This window comes from Nicrophorus vespilloides, unplaced genomic scaffold, assembly GCF_001412225.1.
Source record: "Nicrophorus vespilloides isolate i.1.1-1 unplaced genomic scaffold, Nicve_v1.0, whole genome shotgun sequence".
Lineage (NCBI taxonomy): Eukaryota > Metazoa > Arthropoda > Insecta > Coleoptera > Silphidae > Nicrophorus > Nicrophorus vespilloides.
This window is the reverse complement of record NW_017099855.1, coordinates 66,351-84,510: the sequence shown is the minus strand read 5'-3', so window position 1 is coordinate 84,510 and position 18,160 is coordinate 66,351. Positions and strand designations below refer to the sequence as shown.

Below are 18,160 nucleotides of genomic sequence, written 5' to 3'. Positions count from 1 at the left end.
TATAAAAAAGAACATTTTAATTAATTACTAAAAAGTCAATTAATAATGACTTATGTAACTAAATTGTTTCATTATAAATAATATTAATTTATTGAAAATGTTTCGTAATTTATAAAGTAATGTGTTATGCAACCAAATTTACACAAATGAAGTTAGCTTTATTTCCAAAAAGGAACTAGTTTATTGACAAGAAAGAGTAAGTTGTTATTGGTTGTTATTTTACAACAATCAAAGCAAAGTTGTTCATGTTGAAAATAAAGTTGAGGTTTCATTAAGAGAGATTTATTTACTGTTCTAAAGTAGTTTAACGATATTCTGTTAATTTATAACCTGCACAATGACTGCACCAATGGAAAGAATTTCGGCGTTGGATACGATTGAAAAAGATATAATAACTTGTTTACACAGTGCAGGTATGAAATATGAATCAAATATAAACAAATTTAATAACGTTTCTTGTATTGCTTATTAGGTCAAGTTTTTGTTGAGTTGAGCAAGGAGAAATTGAGTCTGAAGCAGGCCGAAAACCATACCCAAACTTTCCTGAAAACCCTGAGCGCAGTTGAAAACAAACTCACAGAGCAAATAAATTATTTGACCCAAGTATCAACTGGACAACCCCATGAAGGATCTGGATATGCCTCACAGAAGGTTCTACAAATGGCTTGGCATAGGTTGGAGCATGCCAGATCCCGTGTGAATGAATTGGATAGATTGAAATTAAAGCATGCTCAAGGAAGGACAGCTGGACGTAGCTCTAGTGGAGGGAATGGAGCAAGCACATCTACAGCAATTGCACCAGCCACATAATGTTCAAATATATATGTCCAATTTGTAAGTTTATAATATATGTATTTTGTAAGTTTTATAATATAGTCCAAGTTTAATATTAATTGACGCCATTGATTTGTCGCTCCTGCTGCATGAATTGCCACTTCCTCACTTCATTTCCTATCCTGGTAACATCTGCTGCATAAGTTCTGCAACAACCTCCAATGTATTTGACTCCCAAGTCCAGCCATTTGTGGATGTAAGTTTCCACTGGTTCACACTTCTCCCTGTCAATCCATCTGGAATATTCACTTTTCATAAATACAATATCGGTTAGATTGCTAAGCCACGTGAATGCCTTCAAAAGCAGATGACGCGAATTAGCCAAAGCAATTATATGATAAATCAATAATTAATTCCAGCCAATGATTCTCATACTATTATTGAGTATTGATGAAATGTAATTTATAACTGTTCTTATTAATTGAAACCATTGATTTTTTTAAATGAAATGAAATCAATACTTTCAAAGAGATTGATTGAGGGTGTAGGAAGTAAAAGAGTTTAATTAATGTAATTGACTGTATAAACTTTACCCCTGTTCCACATTGTAACTTTCTCCACTATTGGGGTATACGATCAATGGAATCGGTCTGTTCTCTCTGCCTTTGTTAATGCCCGTAAACAAAGACTCCACTAGTCTTGGTGCTAAACAATTGGCGCCAACGGCCACTAATTGCTGAGGATTCATCTCGTAACACTTTTTAGCAGTTTGTTGGAAGTTCTCCCCGTAAGCGGTGGACTTTCCATCTTGCTGCGCAACATATAAATCGAATTAATTGTCTAATGTATTTTATTAAGACTTACGCCACAGCTGAAAGCCAGCCACGCCTTAACGCTAGGAAATTCTTTGATGAGTTGAACTAGCATCTCCGCTTCAGCCTTGCAAGGTATCGTTTCTAAAGCCAACATATCGACGCCGGCTTCAACGAGAGCTGCGATTCTCGGCCTGTGCCAATCCCTCATTGTTTGCACTGGCGTCGTCTTTGCATAAGACCCTGAGTATTCAGAAGCGTCATGTAGCGATGCACCGTACGGACCCACAGATCCAACAATCAAAGGCCTGTCATTATCTGCAAAATCAAAGCTCTAATGATTTATATTTTAGGATTAATTATGATTATCATACTGAATTTGGCGTAATCTGCCACTGGAATGTATTCTTTCTTAAACCTTTCTAAGGCGCTTTTGGCCAAATATACGGCTTCCTTAATGAGAGCATAAGATTCCTCCTCGGTCAGATTCAAGTGTTCCTTGAAGCCGCCGATGCTTGCTTGATATGTATTAGTTTCGATGATGTTTGATCCAGCTAAAAATCATTGAAATCAATTAAGTTCATCCTTTAAATCACTTCCTCGATTGCTACCTATTAAGAAGTCCAGATGCGTCCTTATCACAGCTTCGGGGTCGGTCGACAAAAATCGTGCGCTCCAGAGGACATCCCCGTCGATCTGATTCCGGACGTGACAACTCAATTGAGATGCGAACCCTCCATCTAAAAGTTTAATAGTTTGGTAGTCTTCGGAATCTTGTTTGCAGGCGGTCGAGCTTCCGTTTCCTGGTGGCATCGTACTCTGCAAATAACAACGGGATTAATGTATGCGTACGATGGATGAAATGATGGGATATGGATGGATTCGTTGCATTTTAGATGGTCTGAAAACAAGTGATAATGCAGTTCGAAACCGCGAGCACTAATTAATATTTAATTGGAAATTTATTGCCATAATTAATTTCGTACATGCTCCATTTTGATTTATCGGCAACTCTATCGAATATTCTTTGTGCATTAATTAATATGCAAGCACGTCTGGATTACGCGATCATCCCGACTGGTCGGAATTTATCAGAGAAGTTAATTAATATGTGAGAGCTTTCAAATCAAAGTATAATATAATCTCTTTTAGACTGAAAATATAACTCTTTAATTACATATTTTTAAATATTTTGTACATTTCAAGAAGCAATATAAGAAAAATAACATAAAAATGCTTTATCTACGTGTTTGGAATTTAAATTATTTATGGAATAAAATTGAACTTTGATATTATTATGCATGCACGTATACTCGCCTGAAAACATTAATTGAATTAGTTTTAAAATGCACGTTTCAACAAGTTAACACCGAATAAACACAGCCGTGCTTTACATCTAGAAGCAAAGCAACAAATTCGAGGAACTCATTCATGTTTCATTCCATTTTAATTTAGAAATTTCAATTAACTTGTAAATATTCAGAACTTTGTACCAAATTAAATGATAATTAACAATTTATACTTAGTTAATACCTCAAATTATATAATATTTAGGTAATGTTGTTACGTATATAGTCGAGTTTCGTTCAGTCCGGATTCACTATAGTCCGATTTGAAAATTTGAAAACAAACTAAATTTTAATACAGCAATACGAAAATAACACATAACACAAAAATTATTTATTGTTGTTTTTCACTTTATGCAGTCTTTGCTTGTGTAGTTTATTGTTATGTGATGTTAAAGTCCTCGATTAGACCCGTTTTAAACAGTCCGCGATATTGGCGTAACCGATCATTATTATTATGCTTGTAATATTTCACATCAAACAAACAAAACAAAACATGTAGAACTTTCGTATGGAAGGAATTAAAATGTGATGATTCGTAATCATTAAAACGCGATCTTGTTATTGAATCAAGGCGTAATTAATATCGAAACCGTTTTTTTCTTAAAATAAATTTAATTGAACGGTTTAGCGTTGAATTGTGTGCAAATTGAATTAAAATTTATTATTAAACATGATGCTGGATGTGTACGTGCACCGATCACGTAAAAACATTATTAATACCGATGAAATTGTACAGATGTTTATCATGACTTGCATTCAGTGTCAACAAAAATATCTCATAACACGGGATAAACCAAGGAGTGAGAGAAAAAAACAACGTGGGTTTGTGATAATACAGGGTCAACAACATCGATACAGCTGTCCACAATAATACGTTAATCATTTTTTTCTCACGGATTTTTTTCATCGTTTCATATATTAAAAGCGTTGTATATACTCAATGTTATGAATATGCTTGATGATTACATTAATCATTCCAGTGATGATAATGAATTACAAAGAATTTTATAAAAGTATTGAACAATTATTTATTTCCATTGGATTAATTTTATATTTAATATCATTCTTTAATGCAGCGCTTCTCAAACTTTTTGGTCTACGACTCACTACGATGGATATGTGTAGAAAAAATATCCAGGATTGATCAATTTTTCTGCAACCCTCCATTTTGAGAATCAACGTTTCTAATGTATTTTTATTTTAACTTTTTATATGCTTTGTACACAAAATCATTGGGGTGATGATAAATTTTACAAATGTATTGAAACAATTGAAATTTTTCTCTAATTAAATCGAAAATGTTTATTTCATTTAATTCAATTTTCATACACAGTCATACCTCGCTCAAAATTGCTTCTGATAAAGAAGCTTCTATATAACGAAGCAAAATATGACCAGACGTTATACTACAAGAAAAAAATGTCCAAGAAATTTGAAGTTTTTTCAGTGGAAGATTTATACTACATTCATCTAAACGAAAGAAAATTAGAGAAGTTCTTAACAAAAAATGATTTTTTTTTACTAAATATGGTCATGATTTATGGATTTATTAAGAAATAATAATACAAACAAACAATTTTAGATTCATATTTTAAACTGTGAGTTCAATTTGTAAGTTGACTGGTCAACTTTTTTTTTGTTCATAGTGTTTTCTACCTCTGAGTACGAATTCGTTAATCGAACCAAGAGTGTACTTTTTTTTAAATCTAATTTTGTATTCAATGTTTGTATCCAATGTTCTCGTATAATAGGGGCATGATTCCAAGTATTTATAGGGATGCCAAACATTGAACTAAGTAAGTGACTGTTTATACGATATAAAAATAAGATAGTTACAGCCTTGACGAATTAATTTTAATCTTTCTTTTGTAAATTTAAAACACCTTTTCTATAAAAAAGATGTAACATTTTAGAATATTCATCAATTTTGGTAGTTGTCTACAAAATGTTGATAATTTTAATTGACTTATCAAAATACTTCAATTTATAAATATGAAAAAGTGAACGTCGTTATTGTTTTATTGAAAAATCAATATTTTCGGTAAGTGTCAATATTTTATAAGATGTATTTGATTATTTTTACGTAAGGCCAGAACAAATTTCAAATGAAGTATAAGCACTTTAATATATGACACAATTATAGTAGTTGTCTCCAAATATTCGTATTCTATTATTTTAATAGATTTATAGAAATTAGTCAATCATCATTTGTTGATTAATTAGGATTTGTAATTAATTATCATTTAATCAGTATGAGATAAGAAAATGTAAAACACAATAAATAATTGAATAGTCAAGAAAATAAGAACAAAAAAAAAGTAACAGATTGAAAGTGTAGACGGTAAAAGATTTGGTCGATTTTAATCTGGAAATCTGTTTGTTGCTTATTATGGAGACAAATGTGTTTACGGAGCGAGCGTTCGCTCAGTCCATATATCCGAGGCAGGTACAATAAAGATAAGGTAACTTCGGAAGAGTATTAGAAAACTTTCGGAGTAAATATTTTTTAATATAAATTTTCTCCTTCTACAAGGCTGTGTGACTGTGTGTGTCGGTGATTGCACATTTATACTCGGCCAGTAAGTTGCGCAACTTTCCAATCTTCATTAAAGCAACCAAACGCAAATGGCCCGGCAATAACTTGACGGCAAAACGCGTCGCATCGTTTCACGTTCTTTTTTTTTTATTATTAAATTTAAATGAAAATGGAAATGAAATATTTTCTTCAACAATTCTTTTGATTGCGCTGCGAAATTAAAGAAAACGCTTTATATCTGTATCTCTTTATATCTTTCATTCTGTATTCATATTTTATAAAAGTTTTGACTGATTTACGTGTTAGAATTTTTAGTCATCTTCAATCTATGCTAATAGGTAATAGTATGTTATAGAAAATTAGTAAGAAGAATCATACAACAATACCTCGCATAGTCCGGGTCGATTCTACGAATGTTCCTGTTTGAAACAGGACTAGTCAAAGACTTTAGAAAGGGAAAAAATGATAATTCATGTAAAAACAATAATATTGTGTACTTATGTATAATTCTATTTTTAAGACACAAAAGTTTCGATCTTTTGATTTAAACTGTAAAATACATAGATAGTTTTAAGGTTTTTGCAGAAGTTAAGTTGAAATATTACTACAAGACTGTATTTTTACATAATAATAAGATTTTCTACTTGAGAAAGTTCATTCAAGTTATGTACAAATATAAATATTTTGAAATATACTTAAATATATATATAATTATTATAAATCCCTATTTAGATTTCAATTGCAATTAAAAACAACATTTTTGTTGGAAGAACTAAAAATTTTCACCTTGTAAGAACAAAATTAGATTAGCAACATTAAGTAATTATATATGTATTGGAGCTTAAAAACAAAACATGATTAAATTTTATAAAATTATTTACAAATTTTGTATAGGAATTTGAAGAATGATGCAAGATATAGTATTATTACTTTAGTATATTCTAAGCGTTGATTATAAGTAAGGAAGTTCAGCTTGGCAATAACAGAATATTGTTGTGACTATTTTATATGATTAAGAAATGAAGAAAGCGGAATAGCTTAGATTCGTGCGGACTTGTTTAAACAAGACGGCATAATACGACGATGATATAACATTGGCAATTACGCATGGTGTTGATACAATGCGACTTGTTATTCGGTATTCGCTTCAATGATCGTGATTATTCTCTTGTTTTGCCTATACGTATACGCTTGGAAAACGCAAATTATTATCAAAATTTATATTGGGGTTTGCAGATAATTGTACATAAATTCAAATGGTCGGCTATCTTGGGTATTCATCGTTATTTAGGCTCTAATGTTTTGGACCTTCGAAATAAAGGCTTTAACTAATTTGTCTCGGGAAAGGCTATTAGATTTCGAATTCACCAAAGTTTAATTGTTTATTTATTTAAAGACGTTCGGTAATTAGTGTAGGATAATATTTGAGTTGGATCGGAGTTGGAGCTTAATAATACGATGTTAATTGACGTCTGGAGTTTTGGGAGAATTACGGATATTACGATTTTATATTGTTATGTAGTTGATCGATAGGTGAATTATCATAGTTACCAACTGATATGATAACAACACTTTAACTTATTTATGCGGTGGATTAACTAGGGAATTGAACTTAAACTCTCGATACGGAACGAATGTGTTTACATACAGCATACATTGTATAGTGCACATCGACCAGTGTGCATTACCTTACTAACGATTTAATCTGCATTGTATATAGTTAAAGTTTATATTCGTATTATCATATGGAGTTAGAAAATAAATATCCACTATATATATATTTTATGTTAACTTTCAAGATATTACTTTAGATCGATAAACGAATATGCATATTATATTAACCTCTTGACACGTTCCAAACGACTATATATATATAGTATATTTTAGAATTTTAAGTTTACAATTTATTTATTTATTATAAAAAATTATTGTTGAATTTCAATATTTTTTTATGGACACTTAAAATCTCTTGGCGTGTCACTGCTATGAATAATGACTTTTTCGGAAGAATAATAAAGAAACAAATAGATATGCAACAAATAAAGTAGTCTTTGTATTTCTTCAGTTATTTAGTAAAGATGAACCATTGGACTTAAAACGGGAAACAAACATGGCAAATTTTAAAGTGGGTTTGTCAGTTTTTAAAACCCGGTTTTTGAAATATGGTTTTTAAAGGAAATTTATGTAATTCGAAAACCAACTATAAAAACGGTTTTTGAGCCTATAATATGAAAATGAATGAATTATTTTAATTATTTGATTAAAAAGATAAAAAATTTGACACAAAATCGTCTCTGTTACGTAAATTGAAAAGAAAATGAAAACTGATATTAGTTGTAAGGTTTTAGTTTAGTAAGGTTCTTAGTTAATTTACAAAATCCACTGAACGTTTAGACAAACACGTCTAGCTTCATTATTTTACTATATTCATCAATTTTTTTAAACTTGAAGATTATAGAGGGTAAATTTGTTTAATTATTTAATGGTCTAAAGACAATTAAATCCAGCTTTCTTGCAAATAAAAGTTTCTCCTATGTATGTGCAATAGAAAATAAGTTGTATGCTTTTTAACAACATTATTATACATTTCTATAAATAAATAAAATAAAATAATGAAGATTGAATAAGTGCGGCTATTATAAAAATCTATTTTCAATGGTATTTTCTCAACCTACGTTTTGTACTTAATATTATGACAATTAGAATATTTTCAATTTATATTTACAGTTTTATTATTTCTTAAGTAAAGCACTCGAATGGGATATTTCAGATTTATAATAGTCCGTTTCTCTGCCGCATTTCTTGTTGTGCGAAGTGATAAGTTTTATGCATAGAACAAGGACATCGGACGTCGTTCGGGTCATGTCTGGTCCTTAGAAATTACATGAATGAAGGTAATAATAAATATTTCAGCGTCGCCGGGTTTTCTGATAGCCGTCAGTCGAACAAGGATTGATGGGCGAAAGTCGACGTTGGTTCGGCAGTCTCGGGAATCGATGTAAATGTTGATTTTATGTATAGGTGAAAGAAAATAATGGTCCGAAAGGTATTATAAATCTGCAGCAACGCAGCCACCCCCGCCGCCGTCTGAACATCCTATCCTCTCTTGCTCCGAAAAATATTTACCCGTGTCCCGGACGTGCCGAAATTGTATTCCCATCGGAAAGGATCACTCAATTTGCGCTCTACGAATATAATTCACCGCCGATATTCAGTTTCGGATCTAATAAATTCAATAATACGCTTTTATCATTTTAAAAGGACCTTTTTATACATGTCGTTGATGTGTGGTGAGAGTCAGTGAGATGTATACGAGTTAAGAGAAGATCACAAAAAAAATATATGTGTGCGAGTTTATACGTATATATAAAAGACCGATTTCCTTCGGAGCATCTTCCTCCTTTTTTCTGCTACTCTTTGGCTTCGTGCTTAATAAAATTGCGCCGCTCCTCTTGGGGGGTGGCAGCCCGAGGTAATGAAAGTTGTTTGGTAATGCGCTGCGGGTGAAACGGTATTAAAATGGAGTCGACAATGTACGAGATTAAATTTTATTGCAATTGTGCGGGGGAGTTTAAATGTTGCACGAAATATATTTATACACTTTTTCGGCAAATTGCATCCACACAATGTGCCTGACTTTCATACTTTACTCGCCGAAATCGCTTTGTTGTTATCTTGTTTACTGTGTTCACAGATAAATTAATCTTTCTCTCTTTTCCTCTCTCTTTTACTCCTTTCTTTATTCTGTTGGATAGTATCAAATCCCACGATAAACTATGAACTTCATCAACTATCAACTACCTACTAAAAATAATTGATAAAGCAATATCGACGAGATACATTATCACTATACATTATCACTGTACATTTTTAATTTTATTTAAAATGCACTAAATCAAGTTTAAAGTATACATTTAATATACAATAATAAAAAAAAGTTTATTGCAACAACATAAATATACATATAGATAATTCCAATTATCAACAATAATTGTAAAATGCTAATGACTATAGCTTTTTCCTCTTTTAAATATTTTCATTGATCAAATACTAAAAATAATTTAATACCCATTATATAAAACGATTATTATTAGTATTTACAATTAATATTAAATTATTTTCATTCTCACTTATATCACTGTAATTATTTGTGTTATTATACACTAAATAAAATCATTTTTTACTTAAATAAAATACTGCATAGAATTAATAGAAAATTTCGAAAAAAAATAATAAATTTTAATTAACAAAATAAATTCTAAAAAATGAGCACAGAAAATTATTATCTTTCCTAAAGTATAGTTAGTCAAGTTTGTTTTTTCTTCGGTATTAAAGTCCTCGATTAGTCCGAGCGATTATCCGCACTCTGCGAGGTATTGCAAATGTACATTTGTTTAATACAAAAATTGTTCTTTTTCAAACTTAATATCTATATCAATCAATCAAATTTTTATTAAGATTTTGATACAATATGATTTAATAATTACGAGCAATATTTATGTCAATAAATATAATTACATAAAGTCTCTTTACTTGTAATGTTGGAATTTATGAATTGAATGTTGTAAATTTTAATCCTATATTGTTAAATCAATATTTTTAAATATCTATGCAATGACGCAAATAAGTATTGATCCCTCATAAAACCTGTCTTATCACATAATAATTACTTTTATGATTTCCAGACAGAAAAAAAAGAAGAAAAATTTTATTGAAAAGTTCATTTGCTTGCACTTTGATTATAGACGACCTCTGATTATTACGTAATTTTTGTGTGTATTTTTATGATTTTCATATTTTGCAAAATTGATATATCGAGACTAATTAAATAATTGTCGTCTACAACAAAAAATATGGTTTTAATACAAATTATATAACCATAAAAAATGGAGAACAATTTGTATTATAATTTTGTTATTAACTCTGAAAAAAAAAACACACATTACGTTTACATATACAGTGGAACCTCGCATAACGAACATTTCGCTTAACGAGTAAAATGAATTGTAAGAAAAATGTCTCGCTTAACGAGCGACGTTTCGCATAACGAGTGACGATGAGAAGAGAAGTCCTGGATTCCGCGCCTGCTACATCATTTTTAAAACTTGTGTACACATATTATGTGTATTTTTAATATGTTTCACTATACGAGTATTTCACCATACGAGCCGGAAATTTTGGAACGGAGTAAATTCGTTAAGCGAGGTTCCCCTGTACAAAGCTACTAACATCGTTAAGAGACGAGTTCAAAGTGTATGTTGTTTTAAATGTTAAACAAATAATAATAATTACATTTAAATGTAAGATTTCCACACAGTTTTTGATTTCATAAATATTTTTAATTTCTATAAAATAGAAAAATAATTTAAATAATAGCTGTAGTAAATAAAGCTGAAACCTTAAATATTGTAATATTCAATTCATAAATAAATCTAATTAATAGTAGTAATTACTAAATTTGTATTTCTGTCCAAAAAATCTTTACTTTTTTTCTCTGTTTCTTTGTGACAATGTTAATTATTTATAGGATAATTACATTTATAATTGAACCTTAACTATCCATTTAACGGTGGTGATTCTAATTCAATAACGAATTATCTACCAAAACTAATTAAAACTAACCAAATTCGTAATTCGTTCCAATGGAACACGATTTACCGTATTTAAATAATTGACCAAATGCATTTTTAATTCATTTAATTAACAACACATACATCTCCACGCACGCACCGTAATTTTGAATTAAAACCAATACAAGAAAAACAAATTGAATCGAGCATATTTAAATTATAATTTTATTATGAAATTTATAAATATTTGTTTAAATAATTAATATGTATACTTTATTCGGAACATTTTTTTTGAACTAGTTTAAAATTGAGCAGTATCAACCAATTCAAATACAATTGTATATCTTATGTAAGCTGTCAAACGTCAATTATTCACAGCACATCATATTTCTTAACTTAACTAAATGATTGCACAAATTCAAAGTAAAAAATCTTGTCAAATTTAAAGATAATTTAACTTTCGTTAGATGTCAAAAGTCAATTATTCAATTGACAATGCAGAGTATTCATGTTACTATAAATACAACACTGAAGTACAAATTCATTGTGGAGAAAAACAAATCTGGACAAATTAAAAGATAATTATTCCGGATAGCTACAGCGTATTGAAATACCAATCGAATGGCATTCATGAAACAGTAGTTAAGGCCGAACGAATCATATATTCAATAACTGTTAGCTGAATAGAAACCCACACATATTGTATGTGAGAGAGCGAATATTAGTTGGATGAACATAACGACTTCCGAACGCAATTGATAATTCTCCACTTGTCGACATTAGTGTTATGCTTCTATTGTCATGGCTTCATATCTAGTTTCATATTTATTAAATCAGTGGTTCAGTAAACCATTTCATATTTTGATATTGCGAAATCAAAATTATTATAATAATCGTGTAATAATTATTTATTGTATACTCGATATTAATTCGCGTTTGCATTCAGTCTATTCTAATACAATTATTCATAGGTTGTGTTTTATAAATAGTTCAGTCGCATAGAAAATATGACTTCATGTTGTTGTAGCTAAATTTACCTGCGGCTGATAAATTTCAACATGCAATGAGCCTGCAGTAATGTGATTTATTTTTAGTCAGTAAATACCCAATAAATGGAAATAATGCGGGTGTATCTTTATAGGCGTTAGTGCGTATGACTTACAATATAAATGTTTGTAGTTTTAATTGCTATCAACTAGATTTTATGATTCAATGATCCATAAATAATATTTAAAATTTACTTTATTATATGAATGATTTACAGTGAGAACTTGTTCGAACAAAAACCATATACAGTGTAAACTCGCTTAACAAGCGACGAGTAATTCGTATAACGAGCAAAACAAGTTGTAACAAAAATGACTCGCTTAACGAACGACCTCTGGAGTACAATCTCACATTACGAATGACAAGCGCCTGCTACATCATTTTCCAAACTTGTGTGTGACTTTTTCTTGTGCAAATTTTAATAATTTTTGCAATAATATCCCCAAAGAAAAAGCCACAAGAAGAGTGCATTAATAGAATAGAATAAATAATTTAGTATGTATCATAAATAATAAACAAATTATTACGATTTTGTTTTCTGCAAATCGAATTTGCATTCCAGGTTAATTAATTCCGCGATAGAAAAAAATATAAAGATGATTCACGCTCCTTAACAAAGTGTATATATTTTTCTTTGAATAAACGTTGTTATTATTTGTTTATACTTTTTCTCGGCATGCAATGCATTATCGTATTTTACATTAATTTATATATGAAAAATTGTATCGTTTAACTAAATTTCTAGACGCAACAAATTTCAAGACAACTGAGTCAGAAAACTACGTCAATTTAATCAACATCGGATGGTATGACCTATCATTTGACATACTATGAAGATAACTCCTCTTTCCTGGACATTTCCTAGAAAATTATAATAATGCCCCACTAGGCATGTTCCAAAGGTGGTACATTTTGTGGCCCCTCAAAGAGTTAACGAGTGTTTCTTGTTACGAGTAAGTATCTTCAATATAAAATGTTCGTTACGCGAGGATCAACTGTATTCGGATAACGAACATCTGACAATATTTTTGGAGTGATGACCGGTTAACGTACAATTCAGACGAATGAATTATGTTCGTTATATTTACATTGCGAAGCGAATGAACTCATTAAAATGTTTTGTGATAAAACAAAATTGTTTTGTAAAACATTAATTATTGAATACAAAAATATTTATTGTGATTATTATAATAAACATATGCGTTCTTTGGGTTAATTGGATTATTATAGATAATAAAACGTCAATCAAATTGATACAAATTCGTACTTTAAATTAATTTGTAAACAAAGATGAGAAATTTAAATTTTATTTGTATGGAATGTTGAATAAACGCCATTATTTTATCATTAATTAATAATGATTATATGATTCAATAGTTTTGAAGAATATAAAATTTCAAGTATTATTAAATTATTTCAGTAAGAAGACAAAATTAAATATAACAAGTTGATATATGTTAATTTATGAAAACTATTTAGTTAATGTTGAGTTTCAAGAATATTCATAGAGATTAATTTCATAAATGTGAAATATTTAATTATTGTTGATAAACATTTAGCTTAGAATATTTATTTATGATTGAAAATGAAGATTATTTAGTTATTATAATGTTTACTGAATTTCAGCGAATGTAATTAAAAATTAGTTAAATTTCTGAAATTAATCTATATTAAGACTCATTGATGTCTTAATATAGATTAATTTCAGAAAACTGAAAATCTTTAAAACGTGTTGATAAAGATTTAGCTCAACAGAATATCTATTTTTGAAGGTTATCTAGTTTTGTACCTAATTTCAGCTAATATAATAAGATAATATAAGAAAATTAGATTCGAGAATAGTCATGAATTAAAATTGTTAATAAAGATTTAGCTCTGTCAATAAATATTTGAAGTAATGTTAGTAATGATTTGTTAAAGTTTGTAAATAAAATTATTGTAGTCAAGAATAGAAAACTTGAAGTGAATGCATTTATTCTCCAATTATACATTTTGGACTTCTGCCATTTAAATATTAAACTTATTGCCGGAACTAAATATGATTATTTTTATTATATTTGGTAATAAATATGCATAATTTGAAATAATTTTAGTCATGATTTAGTACAGTAAACAGGATTATTGTTTTGATTATTGTTTGTGCAATACTTTAATTGAATATTAATACATTTCTGCAATCATAGTAATTGTTTTTATTATATTAAAAAAAGGTTTAAATTGTGTAAATTTGTTGCCAGAAATTAAATTTCTAAATGTGAGACTATTTTAATGAGATTGTTATAATTGAAACTGTTTTTCATTTCATTTAGATGGGAAGTGCAACGTGTTAATAACCGAGTCTAGTAAATAAGAGACTGAGCGTGGGTGTCTGGGAATTATTTTCCGTGTCTCCTGGAGGTGTAATCATGAAGCGCTAATTTCATTACAACCCTCGAGAGCGCTGGCACTAATTAAACGGACACCGTCTCCGAAGACGGATGGCGCCAAAACCCCGTTGAAAAACCCGTTCTGAAACCATGCACACCAACCACCACCACCCATATTTATAATTAACAATTATTTTATTTTCAGCTTATACTTTTATTTATTTTTTATACTTTTTACCCTTAATTCAATCAAGTGCACTTCGTTGCAATGAATGAACTTATCATTCATGGTTTCTTTTTAATGAAAATTAAAAATTAAACTCACATGGATGTTTAAGTCTTTTTTCTCTCGTCTGACGATGAACTTGTCGGAGTCGAGATTGCGACGGACTGATCAGTTTCGTTGTAAACAATTCACGCGATATTAAGGTCCCCTCCATAGGAAATCTATTTATAAATTTGTTGTGAACTCGCGGGAGACGCGGATTCTATCCACTATAAAAATCAGCCCATTTGATTCCATTACTATAATACACACATCACCACTTGAGTGTAGTTCATGGATGCATCTATTATTTATTGGATGCATTCTTCTCTACTTTATCCCTCTTTCGGCAATCGAGAGAATATAACTTCATGTGTGCGTACAGTTTAGAAACTTCTTATCGCATTTCACCTACTATCTGCAATAGTTCATGTTCAAAACAGCATACAATCGTTGGAATTTAATAAATACTATATTTCTTAGCTTAAAAGGAGTAATAAAATCGATTTTAAATCATATACAGTGGAAACTCGCTTAACGAGCATTTCGCTTAATGAGCACAATTAATTGTAAGAAAATGACTCGCTTAACGAACGACGTTTCGCATTACGATGAGAAGAGAAGTTCCGCGCTTGCTCATCATTTTTAAAACATGTATACATATATTATGTGTATTTTTAAATATCTTTCACTATACGAGTAAAAATCCGGAAATTTTGGAACGGATTAAACTCGTTAAGCGAGGTTCTACTGTTTAGCAATATTTACGTAAAGAGATAGTACTTATTGTAATACTAGTAACATATTTATTGTTAATGAGGGGCTGATTTAGCCATGGTCTTTATGAGACGCAAATAAAAACACATCTAATTGGATAGGCTCACAATTAATATTAATTCAGAGTGTTAGCCAAGGGGGACCTTATTTTTTAGTCGAAGCCCCAAACAATGTTAGGCCAGGCCCCTTAAAAAATATTAACCGTGGGCCCCAAACAGTTTTAGGATAGGACCCTCAAACAATGTTAACCGTGGGCCCCAAATAGAGTTAGGCTAGGCCCCTCGAACAATGTTATCCCATGACCCCCAAAGTTAACGTCCTATCACTGCTACACGTCACGTTTAAAAACGTACACAATAGTTGGAATTTAATAAATACTACGTTTTTCAGATTTTCATATAAACAATTATATTTTAATTGAATTGTGGAATTTTCCAAAGTTTATTCACTGCAGCAGTGAATATGTATATTGTTGTTAAGTTTTAACATTATAAATTTGCTTTATTTTTCCGTTTTTTTTTTGTTTAAAATATGATATGAGTGATAATTGGAGTTTATACAAAATAAACAATTTGATAATCGTTTAAAAATAAATAAATGTATTTTTATTATAAATCAAATATTCATATAAACAATTCATGTAAACAATAATCATAAAAAAATAAAATATTTATACATACTGCACTCAATAATTGCATTGAATATGTACGCAAACAGACAAATAAATAAATATACACGATGGAAATTAAATAAATTAAACGAAACTGTTCAATTTCAGAACGAAAAAAGAAATATATTTTTAATTTATCATCTGTACATTTTTAACTGCTTAACTTAAAAGCCTGAGATAACTCGAGATTTTAATTTTTGCATTAGCTTAAAAGCCCGAAAATACTCGTGTATTATCAACATATCCTGTTTATAAATTTAAACACCAAATAAATTCTGAATATGTAAATCAAATAATTGATGATTATTTAGTAACTACAATAGTCACAGATACTAACCGATATGTCAATAATAATTTAGTGAAATTACTCTTTGCAATAAACTATATTTATAATAAAGTGAAATTCAACAATAAAAAATGGAAAAATATGGACACTCTTACAAAATAGTTGTTAAGTTAAGAAGTTAAATAATTTTTTCAGAAAATCCTGAAAATCACATTGTTATTTAGTTAAAACTAATATTGAAAAATATACAATAATTCCAATACAATAACATAAGAAAAGTAACATGTATTAATGTTAATGAAAACTTTTGAAACAATACAATAATAGTATAGATAAAACTAATAAAGTTAATTGAAATAGTTCAGAATATAAAAAATAAACTATAAACATCTAATATTATTTTTTTTAATAACATAATAATATTAGAAACATTGTAATTCAAATATTTAATAAGAAGTTATATAGTAAGCTTTAATATTTGACAGTGAAATTACTTCAGACTTTTCAAAACTGTAAATCTGACCAAGGTCATATGCAAGTTTCTAGAATATCGTTTTGCATAGTTTCGTTTGAAATATTTTCGTAACATTTTATTTCATCTATTCCTCGGATTTGTTTATTGAAATATTCATCGAATATGTAATTGTGAATAATAATGTCAAACTATAACCAACAAATTTGTAAATGAAAGCTAGTTTAAAAGCTTATTTGCATATGATTTTACGACCAATTACAAAGAAATGTATGTGGGTTGAATTATTTTCTAAATGATAACAAATAGGAATGAATCATACTTACCAACTTGTAGTAATAGTATTGGTATTTAACAATCTAATGGTTTTGTTACCAACTAAACTAGTTCATGCTTTGGTGTTAGCTTTTATACATACCAATTTTATGCAATTTTGGTTGCATACATAACCAATTCTATAAAGTTAACCAAAGGTTTATTTAATAAAAAAATGATACCATTGAAAGCTTTTTCAAAATATAGATAAATTGTTTATAATTAACTGTAGGAGAATGTTTAAAATATTTGTGTTAATAATTATTATTCAAATTTGTGAATTATAGAAATTTGACAAAATATTTAGTATACAAAATTATAATAATTGTTATAGACATATGTAGAAATAATAATTGCATTTAATAATAAACAAATAATATAGTTTGTTTTTGTTTACGTATGAATTATTTCTAGTTAGTTGAAAATAGAAAAGCAGTTGAACGAACGAGCTGAAAATGAAGTCAGTTATTTCCAGTCCAATTCAGCACTAGTTTTTGGCGTCGTGGCCAATTTAACCGTTGTTGTTTTTATTTATGTTCCGTGTTTGTTTTTGCGCTTTGCGCGAAACTAAATTACAGAGACAAAGATACAATATTCGGCTGTGTTTAAATTTGATGAAATATACAGAGTGTGTGGGATTTGAGATTTGAATTTGCAATAATACGTATGGAATTAGAAGCTGCTAAATAATTTATTCCCGGTGTGCGCTTGAAGTGCGGAATGCGCGATGTTTGGCAATTTCCATATTCCACACATGTCTTTATGGCAAAGCCGCAGGGATGGGTTATCTTAGTGAGTAACCAGATAATATTATCTGTGCAGATATTATACCTTGAGAGCAAGTCGTTATCACGCTATGCCCTTCTGAATATCGATATTTATTTGCTGAGGAAATATCGCACAAGGACGAAATCGTTGGCC

At 29.5% G+C, this 18,160-nt stretch overlaps 2 protein-coding genes across 4 annotated transcripts; one reads left to right on the top strand and one right to left on the bottom strand.

The window, feature by feature from the left end:
- Nucleotides 1-189: 189 nt before the first annotated feature.
- On the top strand, nucleotides 190-884 carry LOC108565855 (mediator of RNA polymerase II transcription subunit 11). Its single transcript, XM_017925510.1, has 2 exons — nucleotides 190-413; nucleotides 473-884. Exons 1-2 carry the CDS (start codon nucleotides 338-340, stop codon nucleotides 808-810), a joined length of 414 nt encoding a protein of 137 aa, XP_017780999.1. The 5' UTR covers nucleotides 190-337; the 3' UTR covers nucleotides 811-884.
- Nucleotides 842-17,325, bottom strand: LOC108565854 (homocysteine S-methyltransferase 1-like). 3 transcript variants are annotated; one of them, XM_017925508.1, is made up of 6 exons: nucleotides 17,251-17,325; nucleotides 2,198-2,405; nucleotides 1,961-2,140; nucleotides 1,639-1,904; nucleotides 1,368-1,585; nucleotides 842-1,082 (listed from the first exon to the last, which is right to left on the bottom strand). In XM_017925508.1, exons 2-6 carry the CDS (start codon nucleotides 2,397-2,399, stop codon nucleotides 890-892), a joined length of 1,059 nt encoding a protein of 352 aa, XP_017780997.1. In that variant the 5' UTR covers nucleotides 2,400-2,405; nucleotides 17,251-17,325; the 3' UTR covers nucleotides 842-889. The 3 variants fall into 3 exon arrangements, with proteins under 3 accessions (XP_017780997.1, XP_017780995.1, XP_017780998.1); XM_017925506.1 differs by lacking the exon at nucleotides 17,251-17,325 and adding an exon at nucleotides 14,780-14,965 and having other exon boundaries at nucleotides 843-1,082; XM_017925509.1 differs by lacking the exon at nucleotides 17,251-17,325 and adding an exon at nucleotides 14,780-14,960 and having other exon boundaries at nucleotides 847-1,070.
- Between the last annotated feature and the right edge of the window lie 835 nt (nucleotides 17,326-18,160).